At 32.6% G+C, this 21,915-nt stretch overlaps 2 protein-coding genes across 2 annotated transcripts; both read left to right on the forward strand.

Moving 5' to 3' along the window:
• Positions 1-3,009: 3,009 nt before the first annotated feature.
• On the forward strand, positions 3,010-13,097 carry LOC137925817 (odorant receptor 4-like). The gene is made up of 11 exons (XM_068769275.1): positions 3,010-3,065; positions 3,739-3,887; positions 4,657-4,809; positions 5,622-5,801; positions 7,192-7,344; positions 8,536-8,650; positions 9,917-10,013; positions 10,815-10,916; positions 11,334-11,422; positions 12,806-12,872; positions 13,041-13,097. The coding sequence occupies exons 1-11, from the start codon at positions 3,010-3,012 to the stop codon at positions 13,095-13,097; spliced, it is 1,218 nt and encodes a 405-aa protein (XP_068625376.1).
• Positions 13,098-17,022: 3,925 nt separating this feature from the next.
• LOC137925954 (protein BCCIP homolog) lies at positions 17,023-20,559 on the forward strand. Its single transcript, XM_068769452.1, has 7 exons — positions 17,023-17,219; positions 17,963-18,089; positions 18,269-18,408; positions 18,709-18,845; positions 19,151-19,287; positions 19,900-20,045; positions 20,395-20,559. The coding sequence occupies exons 1-7, from the start codon at positions 17,100-17,102 to the stop codon at positions 20,464-20,466; spliced, it is 879 nt and encodes a 292-aa protein (XP_068625553.1). The 5' UTR covers positions 17,023-17,099; the 3' UTR covers positions 20,467-20,559.
• Positions 20,560-21,915: the final 1,356 nt, after the last annotated feature.

The raw sequence follows: 21,915 nt of genomic DNA on the forward strand, positions 1-21,915 counted from the left end.
GATATTTTGATTTGAAGGTTTAAGCAATGGTTTGAAGAATTTTGCAATTTTCTCTCGCTTAGCAGTTTTTAAAAGCTCCTTCAATTTATACGGTAATGCAACGGTCGCCTTAGCAATTTTTCTCTTAAAGAAAGACTTCGTTCTATAGACGGATCAATATTCATAAAGAAATCGCAAAGCTCATTTACCGTTCCTAAAACTTCACTAAGATTTTTTAAATTAAATGTCACGTTGTTGACGCATCTGCTTCGACGTGCTGCGAATTTAACATTTCCTCCATAATGGTTTCAGTCAAATCTTCATTTTGCAACTCAAGCAATTCCTGAATGTTATTGATTCTATCCGTTCAAAGTCGTTCATTTCGATTTTGGCTATGTTTGCAGTCAAAGTTTGAAGTTGCAATGATTCTTCGTAATTAGAGCGGTAAGAGGAGGTCACAGTTTTTTCCAGCATGACTTCAAATTGTGACTGATTCTTTTATGTTTAAGATGCATTTTGCTTTGTAAATTTCTTCAAAAAATATACTTTATTAATTGAGTAATAATAAGGTTTGCTGTAATTCTGTTTATTTACATTCTCAAAAACATCATCATCTGTCATCCGTCCTCTCTGTGGGTTGTGGTTCCGTGTCCGGGTGTCTAGAAAACTTTAATACTTGATGCCATCTGTTCTGCACGCTATGGGACCTGTCTACTGCAACGTTATCTTGCCAATCCACTAGTTATTGTGGGTGTTCCAGATTTTCAAAAAGGCTTAAAATAAGTTGTTATTAATCATGTGTGTGATTTAATGTGGTATTAATATGTATAATATGAAGTTTTGCTGGGTTTGCAGCACAAAACTACGTACGCAGTGTTGTGAAACAATGTCTTGATGATGAAAATAAGGACGGGGTGGTAATGTGTGTGTAAACCGCTATAAAAATTATTATATGAAGAGTTAGTTTGAAAAGTATATTCCACAACTATTCAACTTGTTAACTTCTTCTCCGGAACTAAATATTTAAACCTCGGTTGTCTTCTTCGTCTGTTCTCTTTTTAAATGTTCTTTTCATTTTCTGGTATTCTGAGTTTTTGACAGATTTCTGATTAGTAGATTCTCTAGTTCAATATTTTATTTTTCTTAAAGACAATGTCGTATGAAACGCGTAGTTACAAAACTATCAAACGTCTACTTATAATTAATAAATAAATAATTATTTTTACTCTTTTTAAACGCAGCAATTAGCACTGTACAATTATGTCAACTGTTATGAAATGTTAAAAGGAAGGACTGTAAGAACCCAACAATAATTAGAGTTGAATTTTTAAAACCGCACCTGTAGTGGAAGCTAATTAATAAAGTAAACTAAAGAGTTCTTTTGCAAAAACATTAAGATTTGTTATAATTTTATATATATTTGTAATTTTTAAAAGCCTAATATACTACTTCTAGCCAAGATTCTAAAAAAAATTCACAGAGCCTTTCACTTAAAAACGGCACATTACTGCATCCCAAAAATACATACGAATCTATTAATTTTGACCATTGTAACAGTTTGTGGAATAAATTGCTTCGAATTTTATATGCAACTCGCGACGTATTTTTAAACTTTAACTACGTTTTACTACAGTATATATGTTAGATGGCACGATGCTGTTGCTGTAGAAATTTTGGGACTTTCGGTCAAGAAGACGGCGGACACATTTGACTATGACTTTCTTCGTACGTTTTGGTCTTACGTGGTCCACTTTAAATCATCAGTTATGTATCTCTTTTCATTTTTATTCGCAGTTCTATTGCATTACGTCAATAAATAATCAAAAATGAATACACGGCTAATTAGGTTTCTTTCATTGAGTTCGCGTGTTACGAAAAAACGATTTAATATTAAGAAAGATAAACGCCGAAAAACCGTAATAAACAAATAATGATTAAGGTACTTTTTGTGGAGCCAAACCTATTAATTAATAAAATAAAATACACCATTTTGTTTTACCAATCCATCGTGTGCTTTCCAATTTATCGCTAGCTAATAAAATAAAGCCATAGTTATAATTTACTGCTGGTTACTGTTATTAATTACATGTTTAATTACAAAATAAACTAACTATTGATTGATGAAGTTGATATACAAGATCAGGGAGGTTAAAATTGGACCATTGTGTCCCCTATATCTTTCACTGACCTCTTACCGAAATCTATCTATGATGGAAAAAAAGCTCTCAAAACCTTACAAAAACAACACTAGCACCAGTGTAAGCCAAGTTTAATAGAAACAAAAACACAATAGCTTTATTAATGTTTATAATTCACGTTTTGTTGTATACGCGACCTTATGTGACGACTTAATTATACGTTCCGTAATATAAAATGGCAATTAATGCGCACCAGGGAACAGAAGCGATCGAACAATAATAAGGAAATGTCGTTAACAAAGAAAAGCTTATTAAACAAGCGCAATGTTGAAACGCCATCTGAAAATCGGGTAAGATATATTATTTTATCAAAAAAATATTTCAAATGAAATTTGACAGATTGTTAGGACAAAAAAGTTAAAAAAATTATGGAAATTTGAATACCCCAATAATTTGGAATATATGGTTTGTATAATATTTATATTCCCTTTCAAAGTTCAGTTGTAACATGATTTTTGGTCTGTCGGTTACCATAAGGTACTGTAAGTTACCGTAAGGTAACACAAAAAAAAAAAAATTTGAATTGCTATTAAACATACATTATTACTTATAATTAATTTGTACTTGCTCCTTTCCGTGTTTCGCGAGTAAGAAATATTTTTAATTTCAACTTGTACTTTAGTACGCGAGGCACAATTCAATCAGACGAGAGGGTACCAACTTAAACTAAAGAAAAAATTTTCTTAATTAATATTGACTCTATTATGAAATCTACATTTCACTATTAATATGATAAAATTATATTGTCAAACACAAGGTATTCAATCGTATCGGATTATAGGTTTTCAAATTTGACAAAAGCCAGTACGAAGATACCTACTATTTTGCGAAAATGGGATTTCGAATGGCTAGCATCCGATTGACATGCAAAGATTCACCACTAGCAACGTAAGTAAGAGACGCTTTACATTGTTTACCCTCTTCTCCTGTTTTTCTTTATTTCTTTCGATATAATCCTGTATCCAGTAAATCTATTTTGACATATCCTTGTTAAAAATAAAAAAAAATCTATGTAATTTCACAACATATTTATTGGGTGTACGCACCATACAGACGTTTCTAAGCACATTAGGTTTAAAGTTATGCAATTACATCGTTTTGCATTAACAAAAGTAAATATAGATCGAGAATAAATAACAATAACAACCTATTACTTATTTTAATTGAGTTATTCTAAAATTGATTTCGTATAATTCATTGATAAAAATCAAGTAAAAGGAGTAATAAGAGCCGATGGAGCTAAGGTTCAGCCCTCCTGATCATCCACATCGGAATACTAAGCGCGTTGCAACTAACAGCCCAGATTCCTTTCTCAGGAGACCTAAAAGCTTGGCGGCCTCCCAATACGAAGAAATAAATATGATACTCAAGTTAAAGTTCTTGAAAGAAAACTCTAGGCCTGGTTTCTGTTAAGAGTTTCATTTTCTTTTCATTCTATTTCAATTTTATCTCAAACCTGTTGAAGCTAATGCAAACGGATAAAACACATAAAACAATAAACAATCTTAGTAAAAAACACTCAATATTTCCTTGCACTTTCGCTATATTTTTTGTGTTGTAGGAAACTTTGGAATGCCTTGTACGTGTTCGAGTGTGTCAGTTTGATCTTGACGATTACACTTGAAGCCATAACAATGATCCAAAACACCGCCGAGGGCGTTTATAACGACGTGTTCAGGAATGCGCCCTGCGTTGGATACATATTACTATGTTATTTGCTCTTTTACACTTTCACACATCTTTTCGATGCACACTCGCAAAGAACATCTAAAATCTCTTTAGGAATGTGACATTAACATCTCAATATCACGAGGGCAGTTGACCGCTCATTAAATATAGAGTGAGAAAAATAAAATAAAAACGCGTATTGTTTAAAATCTCATCCTATCAATACTTTAATTTAGTATGCGGTGTCTATGTTATACGGTGTGGTTATAAATAGGTTTAAAAGATTTAAAGGGGTGAATAAAGATGCTTGATTAATCGTTACTAATTTCAATAAAATATAACAAATGCTTTTTAAGAACATGTAATTCCTACTTTAAAGACTTTATAACATTTTAGGAAGTCATCAAAACGAGAAGTTTATGCGTTGATTTGTATAATTTATTATTTAAATGTTTTATAATAATGTTAAAGAAAAAACTTTTTGATAATCTATGCCTTTTAAACCACGTACAGTCAGATCTTTTTATATTATTGTAGTGTTAAATAATTTATTAATTCGCAATTATTCAACATTTCTGAAATTTGGAAAATTTCACAGAAAAACTAAATATTTTTAATTAATATCTTTTTATGTCATAAACTTAGCATTTTCATAAAAGTCATCGATTTTTGAATATGGTGTACTGTACTTTAATCGATAGCAGATTACCTATATCACATCATTCGACGCTTGCACACCTATTTCCAATCACCCTGTGTGTATTAAGTTAAAATAAGTTATTATAATTTTTGAATACATTTTTTAATACAGCCGTAATAAAGTCGCACAAAATAGTGTACAATCGACCTGTACATGAGAACCTCATAGCTGTGCTGCGAAGCATGTGGCCTGAAGATGCGGTCACTCGGGAGGAGTATGACCTCGTTTGCTCCGAATTAAGGGACCAAATGTATATAGGAAAAGGTTTGCGCTACTTTTATATACTTACCTACTTGATTATTAGTTTTTTAACTTATATGCCTACCTGATGCAGATAAGCCGTTCTCTTCCATACTCGGTAAGTGTTAATAGACCAATTTATAATAATTTGTTCAAAGAAGCAAAGCAACTAAGATACGAATTAAATAAAATAGCTGTATTTAAAGTTACTAAGCAGTAAGGAATCTCTTTTTAGCGAACACTTTTAGTTAACAAATCTCGATGACATAGGATATGACACCCTTGATCATCTTCGCTTTATTACTGGTGATAGTTAAGCCCACAAAATCTAGTGTAATCGTAAAAAGTTCAATGCTAAACAAGCGACAGCCCATGCCGAAGCCATCTCTTGCATCGAGTCAATTTATTTTGCGTTCTAAGCCGAAACAACCTGAAAGTTTGGCAACCTTCGAATACTGTAAAATAAATAATCTAATGACCAGAGCCAAACACTTTAAAAAGTTCTGTAAAATCTTTTGACAACAACAAAAATTAATTCATAAATCATCGAATTAGTTAAAATACTTAAACTGCCTTTTACTTCATGTCTCTCATTTGCATCCAAAAGAGGCCGCAAGTTGTACCACTGTATGAATTATTTATTTTTTAGTTATTATCTATTTTGTTACTTTTCATATTCAAAGTTTTTTTTTTTTAATTTTTTGCTATATCATAAAGAATAAAAAATATAAATACAGTAACCCTACCTATAGAGATACTTAACGCAATAGAAAATATATTCTGACTTCTATAAGCTAATTATAATATCGCGATTGAAAAATACTCTTTTTTTTTAGGAACCTTCTTCTTCAACGGATTTTTGATGTCATTATTTGCGATAGTCCCTTACATCATATCCATAAGACATATGTTGGGTCAAGATGTTCAACTGGACTTAATTGTATCTTACTGGTTTCCCTTCGACGCTTATAAACACGGAGTTTTTGAAGTTCTGGCTCTATTTCAAGGAGTGCTAAGTATTTTTTTTTTCTTTAATAAATTTCTTTGCATTTCGAGGATATATTCTTTAAATAAATTTTTAACGATAATTAAAAATTATAAATAGAATCTAAATATGGTTGTCGCGTCTTTCATTTATATTAATAAAGGCCATCTCCACTGGTGAGTAGAACAGGAACAATAATTTGTAATAAATTTATTAGCCACTGGCCGCAACATAATTGTATTCTTGCGTCAGGATAGGGTTTGAAATAAAGTGCAATAAAGTCACAAATAATACACCATAGCGCCGTCAGCCCCGACTGGCGGAACCGAGACCCGCATCTCTGAGAGGTTTTCTCCAATTAGGTCTTTAAACAGGCCTAAAGAAATTATTGAACCATCAGTAGTTTGAAGTCAAAGTAGCAGCCAATGTTATGTTGATACCACGCCGCTACGGTAGCTGTAAGCTGGGAAAGTTGTTTTGGAGAAGTTGTAAAGGTTGTAATGTAGACGCCGGTATATGAGCGAGACAACGCTTTCGAAAGAGAATATTGGCCAAATGCTAGTTTTGTAAATATTATAAAGGCAGAATTTAGGGCTTATTTGAAAACCATTCGATTTTTTATTGTATTAGAAAGGACAAAGTATAGTAAACAATATATAAAGAAACCACCACCACGGCAGGTAAAGAAGTCAGTTTTTCATGAATTTTTTCGTAGTCACGGATTTTCAGCTGGCTTAGGCTTAAATTGATTGGATTGTCTTTCACTAGACTCTATTTTTAAGTAGACCATTCAATCGTTTGCAGCGGATACGGGATCATAGCTCTCCTATAGATTTCCAACAAGACTGGTTTAAAGCGACAAACCTCCTAAATTTTCCGATGACTATAACAAAGTCGATTGTCCTCCTTGTGAGTGGACGTGGGTGCAAGTGAACCGGACCTATGCCGTGCTGGCCGGTCCGTAGTCATCACTCTAGAACTTGGCCACATGTTCTGCGCGCTACATGGCCTGTTTAATGCCACTCTTACTATAACATATGATATACTATATACATTCATTAGAAACTCATTTGTGGGCAACTGTGTACACTTTTACCATACTCTCTTGTATGTTGCGGGGGAAGAACAACTTTTAAAAAAATCCTTTTTTAATGTTTGAGAATGTGAGAGAATTATAATGTTTTAATTTCCATATCTGTATAATCACAAATAAAAAAAATCTGCATGTGTAATGAGGCTCTAATCAAGACGCGGTAAAAACCTCGTAACTTTAAGTATATTATAGATAGAGCTTTGATAATATTTTCTATCAAATTTCCCCTACACTTTTGACATTCTTCTCACAACTTACAAAAGTGGTCCAGACTAACTAACAGTTACGAAATTGTATGTAAATATTTAAAATATTAAAACTTTTTCAGGTTTCGTAGGAGTCATGTTAGTGTCATCTTCTGATATATTATTTTGCGCAGTTCTGTGTCAAATTGTATCTCAATTCAAGTTGCTTGCTATCAGAATACAAAAAATATTTTACGTACCATTAGACGATCAGCTTGTACAAACATATCCTCTCGGTAAGTGCAAAAAAATATTTATATTTTAATTATAAACTAGTATAAATATCAAATTGAAAATTTTTTTCGATTTTTTTTTTAATATTTTTCCCCCTGCTTTGTTTGTGGCGTGGACTTTACAAAGCTGATTTAAATATTTTGTACATTTTAATTTTTATCCTTGCTCTTGTTTCGTGCAGTGGTCTGCTGCACCACTTCTCCGCAGAACCTCAGAAAAGCAGGACGACATTTGTTGTCGTCAATGATCGAGGCGACACTTTTTTCTTTCACTTTTTTCTCTATCTCAACCTAGAGACCATGACGGAGTCCTCTTAACACAGGACAGCCGCCAATAATGTGCACAGCGGTCTGGTCCACTTCCGGGTCAGAAATGCACGGGGGACTCTCCTTGTGCTTAATCCTGTGCAGGTACTCATAGAATTCCCCGTGCTCTGTGAACATCTGGACCAGACACATATCCGGCTGAACATTCCGGAGTACGCGGTGGGTTGATACGGCATCCGGGAAGAATTTCCTCGTTGTTGATGTCGATCCTACGTTTGTTGTTTCTAAGTTAATAAATTTTTGTTGAAAATATTTGTCATTATTGATTATAATCAATAATAACTTATTTTAAAATATAATTGCAGTATTTTAAAATTGTTGGTAAAGCTTGATGACTTTAAATTTTAACTAAATTTAAAGTCATCAAACTTTATAGATCTATATATATCGTGATGTGTCATGACAAAGCAGGAAATCTCTTACATATATATTAGTTATGGAAAAAAGTTTTTTCGTAAATAGTATGTAACTTGCAACAAAATCTCTTTGACTCTACTATTTGTATCTGGCTGGTTTACATAAAATAAAAGAAGTTACGATTTTAAAAAAGAAACTTGTTTATATATTTTTGTTTATAGTAATTTTTATTTATTTTTCTTTCTACCAAAATATTTGAATTTAATGAAGAAATTCGATACTTTTTAAAATTATACTTCAAAAAAAAAATAGTACGTCGCAAAGGAAATTTGTAATAAAATTTATTATAGATAAGACTATCTATATTTAGCATATAACACTTGTTCAACTGCTTACTAAGAAAACTTATTTTACGAAATTAGGGTAAATTGTTGCTAATTCTTAAGTGTTCCACGACAACAATACTGTATAATGAATTTTTAATTATTTTTAACTTTTATCTACCTTCAGGTCAATACAGAGAGAACATAAAAGAAAACTTAAAATCTATGAATATTACTAACATAGAGGAAGTATACCGAAAGAATATCGCTGATGTTGTCATAAGACATCAAACCCTAACCAAGTCAGTTAAATATGTAATATTTGAAGTAGTTTCTATTCTTTATCACTTTCGACTTCCCATGACCCTTTTTACGATTGCTTATAATATCATCTTCAAAAATCTTAACAGCCATCTATGAGTATTTTACTAGGAGTTGTTTTTTTTTATTGAAAACGAACAATTATTTTATATTAAAATCTGTTAATTTATCTTGAAGATATTTTTTTTAAAGAGTATGATTTGGAAATTTAAAAAAAAATATCGAACAATTTCATTACGACAATAGATACGTCGATCTTTTTTTCCAATTTTTTATCATATTTTTACAAAATGACGGATATGTTCAATATTCATGTCCGATTTAACCTTTGAGGCAGCCATCGATTTGATTTACTCACTATACTAAATACTAACACCACAACATATGGCGTTAAGTCTCATAATACGGGCAGCAAATTGACAGCCGAATTTCATGAATTGATTTGATAGTAAATTTTCTTTATAATAAATTCATTATTGCGGTGGTTGTGTGACATGTGAGATTGTCGTCTTGAAACTGCTTGACAGTGATACATATATTATCTATTGTAAAATTTAAATCTTTTTTAAAAAATCCGACATTATTTACCCACGTTTTATTTCCTAAAACGACAACATGTAATACAATCTTTACACATAAGGCGATCGTATTTTAAAATCAATTATCACATGTTTATCTGTATAAAATAATTAAAAAATTTATCTTTGAAACAGAAGCTTAAAAAAATATGTTACTACTGGACAACATTAATATTATCAATCCAAACCTTGAGAATCTTCGTCAGTTGCCAGCTTATCGGTTTTTTATAGGATACACTCTGTAGAGTGCTCGAAGACTCTTTTCGAACTGATTGAGCTATCTCCATTCCTTTATCGGACTACGCAGGCAAAAGTTTCATCCATACGATGTTGACATACCCAAAAGTCGAACTAAACGGTTTGACAACTCGTTTTTGATGAGTGTCGCAAAGATTCTGAAGGACCTACCGGGGTCTGGTCTTTTTCCTGATGAGTTGAACTCTGGAGCCTTTAAGAGTAGAGTGAACAGGTTTCTTTCCATCAGGTGAGATGGAAGACAAACGCCTATTTCATTACAACTATGTAAAAAAATTATCAATGGTTCTCCATGATCAAATTATTCTTAAGAGATATTTTAAATTATAAGTATATAATATTTGTTACATAAATACGTTAACATAAATATTAATTTAAATAAAATGTTTCAGTATTTTTTTTGTTCTTTAATAGGTTGTGTGAAGACATAGAAAACGAATTTAGTTTTTCACTTTTTGTGAATTTTCTTAACAGCTCAATTTTAATATGCTTCAGCGGATACTGCTGTATGGTGAGTCGCGTATAATTTTGTGGCTTCTAGTAACCAAGATGCGATAAGTAGTTGTGACAGTTGTCTCTCAATGTTAACAGTCTAAAAAGAGACCAAGAAAGCTTTATATTTAAAAGTACAAGGTTTAAAGCATGGATGCACAGACCGCGGCACGCAGGCCGCATGCGGCCCACCGGTCGAATACTGGTGGCACGCCGACAGCAAAAATAATACTGTTGTACATTCGAAAAATATTGAATTCTATTCCAGAATAAAACCAAAAAAATTTAATTACCTATACTTCGGGCGGCCGGTCCGCCATCAGTTCTTGATTTGCCCGAGTGGCCCCTAGTCTTAATAAGTCTGTGCAACCATGGTTTAAAGCAATAACAAGCTATTGGTGAATACATTATCAACTCCCAGCAAACCTTTTTTTAGTTTCTGCTGAGTGGCTAAAAACGTGACGGGTCTAATCTTCATTATGATGAAAAATCACACACCTAATGATTAAGTCCGTCCGTTTTGTTGGCAGTAGAGATCTGACTTGATAGTTCAGCCTGTCGGTTATAACTAATAATAAACAAAGTCCCCCCAATCTTACCACACACTGGAACCTTATTGAGAATATCGATATTTGACCACGACCTTTTTCGCGCATTCTTGTCAAACGTGTTCCGCTTTCTGTCACCAGTTATGAATCCCTTCAAAGACGGTTCATTTTCATCTTAATAATAAATAGCAAATTATTTTTAATCGTGTTTTGTCAAAACAATTTTTTTAACGGTGTTAAGTTTGTAGCATATTAGAATATACTCTTTACAGTTTGTAGAAAAATGGTATGATTTGAACTACAAATTATTCCTCTCGACCACTGTCGTTCAGATTGGAGTGCTTTGCTGGTACGGACAAAAGCTTATTGATTCTGTAAGTACAAGACACTATCATTATAATTCTCAAAAGAATCAAATACATATACCTTTTTTCATCTTTTCAAGTACTTTTGGCTCGATGACATTTATAGTTTTACTTTGTTTGCGGTAACAGAGCGAGGCGGATGCTTAGCCTTACCTTAATTACAATAACTAAGCTCTAAGCTCTAAGCTCTAAGACTCCCTCTTTAGATATTCCAGTTTATCGGAATGCCCTATGTAGTAAGGGAGAACAAGATCTAATGAAACCTCGGTTTAGGCCATTACTGCATACGCATTTAGTATTTAAAATTGAAAATACTCGTAATGCCGGACCAATGATTGAAGCGACAGTGTAATACAATTTTTGAAAATAATTCTAAATAACCTTACCATTTTAAGTAAACTTCACGTGCGAAATAATTATTTTCAGAGCGAAAGCATATCAGAGGCCGTGTACTGCTGTGGCTGGTATAACGTCCCACAACGCATCAAAAGTTCATTATTGATTATACTTATACGGTATACGTGAGATCTTCACTATTACATACGAGGGTCAAACTGAAAGTTCTTAGAAAATCAAAAACTAAGCATTCTAGCAAGTTATTAGTTTTATTATAACTTTTCAAAATAGCGTCCATTTACATCTATACATCGCTGCATTCGATGGAACCATTGAGAAAAGCACCTTGCCCACTCGGCCTTAGGGGTCTCTTCGACGGCGTTTTGAAACTCAGCCACTGCTTCTTCGGCGTCCATAAAATGTTTTCCTCGAAGTTTTTCTTTTATTTTCGGGAATAAATAAAAAGCGCAGGGTGCGAGGTCGGGGCTATACGGCGGGTGACCCAGTAATTCCACGTCTGAGGTCGCCAAATAGTCGATCGTTTGCCTGGCGGTGTGCGACGAGGCATTGTCGTGATGAAGGAGGATCCTGCTGCGAGGTCGTTTCTCTCGAACTTTTTCCAAGACAAGTGGCAAACAGTTGTTAGTGTACCACTCTGCATTAACCGTTTTCTGATCCTCTAAGACAACTGTCGCGTAATGACCTGTCTTTCCGAAGAACGAGGCCACCATCTTTTTTCCAACACTTCGACCTCTCTTCACTTTAGTTGGCAACTCTTCGGAAGGAAACACCCACTGAGCAGACTGTCTTTTGGTTTCCGGATCATAACAGTAAATCCAGCTTTCGTCACCCGTTAGTATGTCGAACACAGCATTTGAGTCACCTCCGTTAAATTTTTGGATCATTTCTCGGCACCAATCAACACGGCGGAGTTTTTGAGCCTCGGTCAAATTATGCGGTATCCAGCGGGCACAAAGCTTCCTGACCGCTAAATGTTCATGGAGGATTTTGTGCACTTGACTCATACCTATGCCTAGACTTGTCCGAATCTGCTGATAGGTCACTCTTTTGTCAGTCTCTATCATACGCCGCACAACACTGATATTGTCTTCAGTCGTCGCTGTAGAAGGCCGTCCCTCACGCAAATCATCGGTGAGATTAGTTCGACCACGTTTGAATTCATTAAACCAGTTGTAAACTGTGGCACGAGATGGGGCTTCATCGTGAAAAGCCAATCGAAGTCTATCATAACTTTCTTGTTGACTTATATGACATCGAACGTCATAAAAAATCATTGCACGAAAATTTTCTCGGCTTAAATTCATTCTGACGTGCACAGACAATTTTCAATTTGCCGCCAAATCGTAAAACAAATGACAAATGAATGAAATGTATACTCAATATTATTGGTAAAGAGTTCTATTTTCAAAATTTAAACTTATTTTTTTAATATAATGCTTTTAAGTTGCCAGTTCTAAAAACTTTCAGTTTGGCCCTCGTATTAGTTAAAAATGACAGTTTGTTGAACGTATTATATACATTATTTATTATTTTTGTTTCAGAGCTCAAAGACCTATTTATGTCACTACATACGGATTTTCTATTGTTTCTTTAGAAAGCTTCAGCGCAGTAAGTTTATTATCTTAATTAAACATTAACTAATTATGCCGATTAACTTAAAATAGACAAAAAGAGCCGATATATTTTTGGTAAGAATTGAAAATTTAAACACCTAGAATTTTCAAACGAATCGTTTTTTATTTTAATTTAAATCTATTAATTTGCTTCCATTAACAGATATTGAAAACTGCAAGTTCATACCTGATGCTGTTGAAAAGTTTATTCGAAGAATAGAACTTGATCGAACACTGCACGTCTATTTTAAAAACTAATCTATTAGGGGGACCGGAAAGTAATGTCGCGCTTTTAAGTTAAATTCACACGACTGCATATTTAACAAGTTTTTATTTCTAATCAACAATATATTCTCATTCGTCATCAACAACATTTTTTCATCTATGATACAAATTTACAATGCTGCTGCGGTTAAATTAATCGGTTTTTCTCCAAAATATATCGACTGACACGACATTACTTTCCGGTCCCTCTAATATTTATATTGTACTACTAGGATCTAGTATTGTCATAAGATTTAAAGCATATTTTTTGTAGAATTTTTGCTGTATTAACTAATGTTTGCGTAACTAACTAACCTAGAAATAATGAATGAGCTAAACAGATAAAAAGTTAATAAAAATGAGAATAAATAGTTAGAAATGTAACGTTTTTTATTTCATTAATAAAACGTGATTAATGACTTCTTGCTGTATTATATATGTACAATAATTAATTTATTTAAACTACGTACGAGGGTGACTATTTACTTTATATAGGAGCTATCGATTTCTTACCGCTCAAGAGGGATTCGAAAATCTATCTATCGGAAGCAACTGCAAAAAATTTAAACACAAAAATGTCAGCAGTAGGAAGAAAAGATAGGTAATCCAAGATACGTTACTTGGTTTGACAATCTAACTATATAGAGGTGAACAAAAGACGGTAAAAAACAGACAAACTTACAGTCGCAGGCCAGAGAACAGACACCTTATTTCCAACGTCTTTTGAAGATAAGATCATCACAATCTATTCCAAGAAAAAAAAATATTAAACAATCATATTATTAAAATATAATAATTTCTATAAATTAAGAAGGGTGAAAAAAAAATGTTTTTGTAAATAGTATATATGAACTTGTAAAAAAGCTCTCTGGCTGGACAGCTTGCATCTGGTTGTTTTTAAAATTTTTAAAAGAAAACAAATTTTCGGTTGTAACTATTTTTCATTTGTTTCTATTTACATCAAAATAATTGAATGTAATAAAGAAATCCATATGTTTTACCATTTTAAAAATAATTAATAGAAAAAAATATTAACTTTCCAATGCGTCATTAGACTGAGCACAGGATGATATACTCGTTTTCAATCCGTGAACTTTCAATTCAAAGATGCATCTCATTCTAGTTGTCTTGTTTCGTTCAATTTTCAAATTCAATTTTCTTAAAAAAAGTGATTCAGCATTGACGTATCAATATTTACGATGTGGCAGTAAAAAGTAAAATTAACCTCCAAACGGTTTTGACCTATTTGATAAAAGCTAGGCATCCAAAAAAACTTGATGTTTAGATACCAAATAAGATCATAGAAAGAAGCTATGAACCATATACTCATTTCAGATTCCTTTTGTAAAATAATGAAACAGAACCGAAGAGATTGATAATTGATGAGGAAGTTAATGACGTACGAAAAAAACGTGCAAAAAAGATCATGTTCAAACCCCGGCGTAACCCGGAAAAACCCGAAGTACCTTTCAATAAGATGATGGTGGTTTTGATAGGGCATTATCTATAATGACCCTTTACAGTCTGGCAGATCCATCAATTTTAATTATTAAAGAACAGATAGGTAAGAATATAACAAGTTAGTAAATAAACAAGTTTGGAGAAGACAGCCGGAATTGATCATTAGAGAGAAGTGTTTCTTAAGAGAAGTCTTCCTCTATGAAACGCTAGACTTTATTTTTACTAGGTGGCTAAAAGAATGTGTGGTCTAGCGATGTTATAATGAAAAATCACACTTGCTTGTTTGTCTAGCCGGTCGATGGTAATAGCTATAGATAATTGCTCTTCCAATCCCACAGCATATCTTTATTACAGGTTAACCAGAATTTTGTCGCAATCTGTGAAGACTGATCGATTTTCGACCACGACAGGTTCTTGCAGTAATTAATTTTCATTAGCAGTTATCAATCTCTTTAAAAACGGTTATGTTTTAGTACGTTTCAACAAAGAATCGCAAATGAGTACACGGTTCATTGGGTTACCTATTGTAAGTTCGTATGGTAGGTATGCAAATAGCGAGCTCTTTTGTATGTCTTAGCTTTTTCGCACAGATTTAAACTGTTTTATCAGTAATTTTCTGTTCCTAAGCTACCTGGTAAATACTAATATGCCGATCTTGATTCTCTTTATTAAAAATGGCGACCATTATACTTTTAACGGGACAACTAGAGCGTGGTACATATTTGACATCTAAATTCCTGAACTGAAATGATTAAACTAACTTTATGCTTCTCTTACTGAAATTGTTTTAAATCCATAAACGTCACAATTGTTTATACTGCTAGCGTGGTATATTTTTAATTACTTTAAAAAAATTAAGGAATTTTTAACAGAAGGAAATACATACAAAAAAACACTACACAAAACTTTACTAACTTTTTGCCTTTTTCAAAATGTATGTTACGTTTGGATGACAAAACCAGCCAGGTACAAATAGAATAGTTGCAAAAATACTTTTCTACCCTATTAATTTCTTTCAAACCCTTTTCTGAACTAAATTCATATGTCAAGTAAACGTCAGGTGTAAAATAATACTTTTCAGAGCTAAAATATATCAGATGCAATTATGCTGTGGCCGGTATAGCGTCCCAAAACGCATCGAAAGCTCCATAATGATGATAGTTATGCGACATACATAAGATCTTCACCATTTCACGTCAATTAAAATATGACATTTTTGTTAAAAGATTATAATTGTATACATTATTGACAACTTTTGTGCCAGAGCTCAAAGAGTTATTTATGTTACCACATATATATTTTCTATTGTTTCTTTAGAAAGCCTCGGTTCAGGAAGATTATTATCCTAAACATTTACATAATTATGGCGATTGTAATTTTAATACCAGTTAAGAAAGAGTTGACTAATTTCCGCAAGAAATAAAAATTTTAGCATGTTGAACTTTCCCACGAATTATTTTAGTTATTTTGTAATCAATTTAGTTAAAATGTAGCGTTGTCGTTTAACCAGTGCGCTTTTGAAAACCCACTACACACACTAAGATGTATGCGAGTGGATTAAGTAACAAAACACTATAAAACCTTTAAGCTGAATTTCAAATAATATTTGTTTCTCATGACAGAAATTGAAATCTGTGAGCTCCTACATTGGGTAGCTAGCTAGTTAAAAAAATTATTTGAAAATAAGAATATATCGAACACTACACATTTACTTTAAAAAAGTTTATTTGTACAATGTAACCATTTATAACCTACTAAATGTATTAAATGTATCGTTCTTTTTTAAATAATAAAATGTCATAAATGGACGATTGCTTTATTAAAAGTATAAGTGTGTAAAATAATCAATTTATTTGAACTATGTACGACTGTGACTATTTGCTTTGTATGTGTATAGAACCTTAACTAAAATATCCTTACTGTATACGTTACTTTGATACAAGAGTTTTATGAAAAAACCTACTGCCTGTCTTCTTTATTATATTCACCGGATACAATTAATATAATCATGTTTTAGCTATTCTATTCTAAGTGAAATATTCTTATGAATGTTCTAAGCCTCAACAACTATAAAGAAATTTCAAGTTGCATTTACTTATTCTCTCTTGATGTTGTCGCTGTTAGCCCGTGTTATCCGAGCTGATTTCACGGAGTAGAAGGGTCCGTGAACTTAAAATTGCATTTACAATGAATAATATTGTAAGAGATCTGCCACTTTTTATGAAGTCCGAAATTGTTAGTAAATAATAATTACTAATTTATTTTATCAAAAATATAGTTTAATTGTGACGAAATTATATACTTAAACTAATTGTAACATTTTAAAATATTACAAAACCTTTATTGTACTAGAGATAATGTTACCCCTTATAACTTCATTATGGGTATCTGTCATTGTCAAACCATAGATGATACAACCATAATATTGTCAGACAAACTAGCGGTAAAGTGCACTTAATATTTCCAGTGTTTTACAAATTACATAGAATATACCAAAATGTCTAACAAAAAAAACAAAGAAATAGAAATCGACGACAGTGACAATGAAATTGAAAACGATTCCGGCAGTGAGAAAGACTCAGATTTAGATTCTGACGGTAACTACGTCGGCGACAAGGTACGAAATAACCTAAAAACACATGGCGAAAATATATGTAATGATATACAAAATAACGCAATGTATTGAAAACACTCAAAAATATTAAATTTTAGTGTGTTTTTAACGATCAACACTTTATCTAACGAATTGTAATAGTCAATAATAAACATCTATACATCTGGTTATATGTTTTCATAAATAAGAATTACTGGGAAGATAGCTGTGTCCTTATACATACATTTATATATTTAATCATGTTACTTCTATGGAACAGTGAACTAAAGGGAATGCAATTTATTTTTCTTTTCATTATTAATGTTTTGCAGCATATTTGTTATTTAACTAATTTTACATATAAGGCATAAAAGTTACAAACTCTTGTGTAATAAAATATTTATTACTCATACAGCTTTAACTGCTACGCAAAATTCCAGTAACTTTTCTTTAATATTTACATTTCAATTTTAACCCAATGAAGGTGTAATCCTTTGTCAAATGTTATTTTCTCTACTTTTTTGTTTTAAATGAACCTGATTAAAGAATATAAAAGATTAACGGTTTAAATCTTTCAATAAATATTTGCTCTTGTTTTGCTTTCCTTTCACACAGTTGGTCATGAAGCCTAAACAAATGCCTATAATTAATAAACAAATATTTCATAAATGTTTTTTCCAATAAAAAGATACACTTCATAATATAAGATATTGTGTTATTTGTAGGTATTTATGTTCATAAATTAATTCCTCTAACTTTAATTTCAGGAGCTACAAGCTGATTTTGAAGGACGTAATCCTGAAGATTGTGACTTTCATGGAATAAAGCAACTCTTACGACAACTATTTCTAAAATCTAATGTAGACCTTGGGGGATTAGCACAGATAATCATTTGTAAGTTTATATGCTTCATTTGTAATTAATTTTTTAACTTCTTTGGAAAATTATTATTTATTTAAATTAATTTTTTTTTATTATTATTTCAAAAAGGAGCAAGAATAAATTCTTGTAAATCTTGTTTATTGTTTAAGTGGTATAGATATGTAAAATATATATATTCACTTGCTTTGCAGCACAAAACTATGTGGGCAGTGTAGTAAAACAATGCCTTGATGATGGACAAGAAGATGATGATGAAGATGATGATGAAGATGACGATGGAAGTGACGGTGTATTTGGAATCACAACTGTTATAAATATCACTAAAAGAAAAGTAAGCTTTAAAGATATTAGTATAATAAATACATCACCCGTTACTTAACCCTTCAAATATTAAAATCCTACTATGAATATTCTTTCTGTAAAAATTATATTTTGGTTTATAAAATGTGTTTGGTTTTTTATCAATACTATACTTATGCTTTTTCCGAATTGAAAGGATGCCAATTAGGTCTAAGAATTATTTCAATAGGAAAGTTTTGAATTTTTTGATGTAACAGCTGTTTCAATTCACATTTACTCTAATTTTGGTAATATTAAGTGAAACTTAAACAGTATATTATTACATTTATAGGATGAAAGCTGTATACAACAAATAAGGACTCTACTTACAACACTTGCTGAAGAAAATGCCAATGATAAAACTAAATCATTTATTAATAAAATCTTGTCAGATGACAGCAAGCAAGTGGGGCTAGTAATCAATGAAAGGTGGGTGCTGTAGATGTATGTCAAATAAGTTATTGTTATTATTATGAATGAAAAAATTACATGGATTCAACAGGGGTAAAAACAAAACTTAATGTAGAAATCTCATGAATCCTTTAATGGCTCATGCAACAGACAGTCATTGGGGCCAAAAGGCTCTTGTGTGTTCTGGTCATTGCAGTAATCTTTGGAGGAGTCATATGTCTTGCTTTGGGAATCTTTCAACTGACATGATTACAATGAATTTGATTCTATCCTTAATACATAAAATGTTTTATATCATTTATTAATCAATTGATATTTTTCAGGATTCTTAACATTCCAGCTGCCATCAGTGTTCCTTTATTTGCATCTCTCCAGTCAGAGCTAGATAAAGCAGTAAAAAAAAATATGCCGTACACATTCCAATATTTAATATGGATATGCAAAACATATAATACAGGAGGTGAGGCAATTATAGTTTATAGGGATTATCCAAAATTAAGTTAGAAAATTATTCTTGCTTTTATAAACTTAGTTCTTTAATTCAGGTGTATATTTATCATAATAAATTGTGTTTGCATTGTACATGATGATTTGAAATTTGAATTTGCTTCATATTTCTCTTTTTTTTAATTGGACTTTTAAGTTATTATCATTATTTATATGATAAAATTGTTGTATATGTTGTATCACCATTTATTTCTATTAATTCTGACACTACTAAGTGGTGCCCTTTTGTGTGAGTATCCAGCATCAAACAATATGACATTACTATCTATTTATATACTATTTGTGCCATCCTTAGGCAGTCTGTAATAACAGCATTTCAGATATTTATTAAAGTAACTTTATGATCTGTCAAATATATTTGGTACAAGGTTTGTGGGAGGTATAAGACTTGTATTTATGTATAAGTTGAAGAAATACCTGTTGCTTTTTTAAATAATCTTTTCATAGGATTACTAAGTTGAAGTGTAAGTGGAAAAGACAACGTGCAGAAATGATGGCCACTGAGATAATAAGGGCTATTTAGTTTTAAAATTTACTGGTCTTAAGTTGTTATCCTGTTTTTTAGATGAGGGGTCAGAGGTTTTGTTTGCAAATCAAGAAGAGAAGCCATTATTAGAGGAAGCACTTGCCAGCTTTGATGTTGATGTAACAGAGCAAGCTGATTTGTCCCAGTGGGACTATGATGGTGGTGCATTAACCCCATGTAGAAAGGTAACAAGTTTTATGGTGTTGATAAATATTAAAAACAATCACAGAGAATTCAAATTACTTGTTCATGAAATACAAAACTACCTACTACTTGTCTTATCTTTAAACGAAACCTATGCCTTGTAGTGGGCGTTTTTTGATGCATTTCGAAAGCACCTTTCAATATCTTATTCGTCGTTTGCATATTATGACAATGATCCAGTTGTAATTTTGGAAGGTGAAATTATTATACAATTTTTTAAATAAATATGTATTACCTGTTTTATACGTAGATAGTATGTAAATACTTTTTCTGTTAATATATTAATAATTGCGATTTATTAAATACTAAAAAAAAAATTTTCTATTACAGATTCTCATTTTCGACGGCAGCAAATTCAACAACCTAGTGAGACTTCTCAAGGAAGAAGTGGAGAATGTATAAAATCCATTTAGTTCCTTGACTCACGCCATATGATAGTGTACTTTTGTATTTATATTTTATTACTATTACTAATAAAAGCTAAGCTTTATTCATTTTATGAACTACCCTTATTAAAGATCATTAAAATTTTGTGAAAAAGTTTGTACAGTCGCAAGGCAGACTGTGCAGAACAAACGATTTTGACACATAATTTTCATGACATTCCACATAGATTTCTAGAGGACCGATAAAGTGTCCCGCATTCAGCGTCTAGTTGTAGCTACCTTAACAAAGTCATCTGTCACACTTGCGGGATGACTCCAGGACCTTAAAGCCACAGCCGCCATTTGTTCTGCACGCTATATGGCCTGCCATCGGCCACTTCAACGGTATTTATATATAAATAATAGCAACGGGACTAACCTTAAATCTAGGTGAGTCCAAGTTCGAGAAAGAGATTGCTCGCCAAATCCAACTTGGAAGGGCGACGTTCGGGAAGTCCTGAAACATCTAGTCCAAAATACTGCAACGTCTGAAGACAAATCTTTGACCAGTAGGTGTTGCCAGTGACGAAATATAGATTTGAAGCATGGCCGTTTAGGAGATTCAAGGTCACCCACTGTTCCTCTCAGAGAAACTACAAAATCTCGAAGCCTCTGGATGCAGGCAGCGTAAGACTGTGAGCGTCTGACATGATGACGATGAACCGAACGGATGCTTTTAAATCAGAATGTCATCCGCGTTTCAAATTACTATCAAGGCTGAGCCTTTTGTTGTAGGTAACCGCACTTAAATACACCATGCATCCGCCATAATAACTTGGCGGCCTCCCAATATGGTCAAATAGACTAAAGCAAGACTCGATAGCATCTTTAAGACAAAATCATCTCAACTGACATTAGTAAATTACTTGGAGTTACCTATCGCAAAACTGAGGTCCCTTGCGGCGACTTTTTGTAGCGATACTGCGCTTAGTAAACGCGCGATAGTATTGGTACTAACGCATGGTACAATTGGTACTAACCTAGTCGCATTTGAGACGCTGTAGCAATACCAATGCGCTACGAGGATAGAAAGGTGGCGCGTTAGTGGGGTGGTTGTATATAAGATCGTACAACGTACGTGTAAGACGTAATCTTTCATTATAAAATGAGTGCATCCAATATTCCCACTTCATCGCTCACGTTTCAGCTGCCTATGCAAAAGCAGCACTAAAGACAACGTGATTAAATGCTGCCTCAACGCAGTCCTTGCAACTGTAGCGATTGTAGGTACTTTTGTATCGTTACTTAATCGCGTTTGCACTGAGGCAGTATTGTGTTAGCATTGCAATTGAATCGTGGTAGGACGCACAGCAAGCGAACTCTTCACGACTGTATTCAAGTAGACGCACGACAGTATCATTACAAAAAGTCTGAGGTACAATGCGCGTTGATAAATATTGTACATCGACCTTTGGAATAATACAAT

Source organism: Battus philenor, unplaced genomic scaffold, assembly GCF_028537555.1.
Source record: "Battus philenor isolate CCGP_79_NKW_IND1 unplaced genomic scaffold, ilBatPhil1.0.hap1 SCAF_28, whole genome shotgun sequence".
Classification (NCBI taxonomy): Eukaryota; Metazoa; Arthropoda; class Insecta; order Lepidoptera; family Papilionidae; genus Battus; species Battus philenor.

Excerpts from the sequence above, each read along its gene's own strand:
- LOC137925954 (XM_068769452.1), top strand. The coding sequence starts at position 17,100 with ATGTCTAACAAAAAAAACAAAGAAATAGAAATCGACGACAGTGACAAT. Across the intron at positions 17,220-17,962 it reads GTAACTACGTCGGCGACAAG|GAGCTACAAGCTGATTTTGA; the intron begins GTACGAAATAAC and ends CTTTAATTTCAG. Across the intron at positions 18,090-18,268 it reads ATTAGCACAGATAATCATTT|CACAAAACTATGTGGGCAGT; the intron begins GTAAGTTTATAT and ends CTTGCTTTGCAG.
- LOC137925817 (XM_068769275.1), top strand. The coding sequence starts at position 3,010 with ATGGGATTTCGAATGGCTAGCATCCGATTGACATGCAAAGATTCACCA. Across the intron at positions 5,802-7,191 it reads TCTATTTCAAGGAGTGCTAA|GTTTCGTAGGAGTCATGTTA; the intron begins GTATTTTTTTTT and ends AAACTTTTTCAG. Across the intron at positions 7,345-8,535 it reads TGTACAAACATATCCTCTCG|GTCAATACAGAGAGAACATA; the intron begins GTAAGTGCAAAA and ends ATCTACCTTCAG.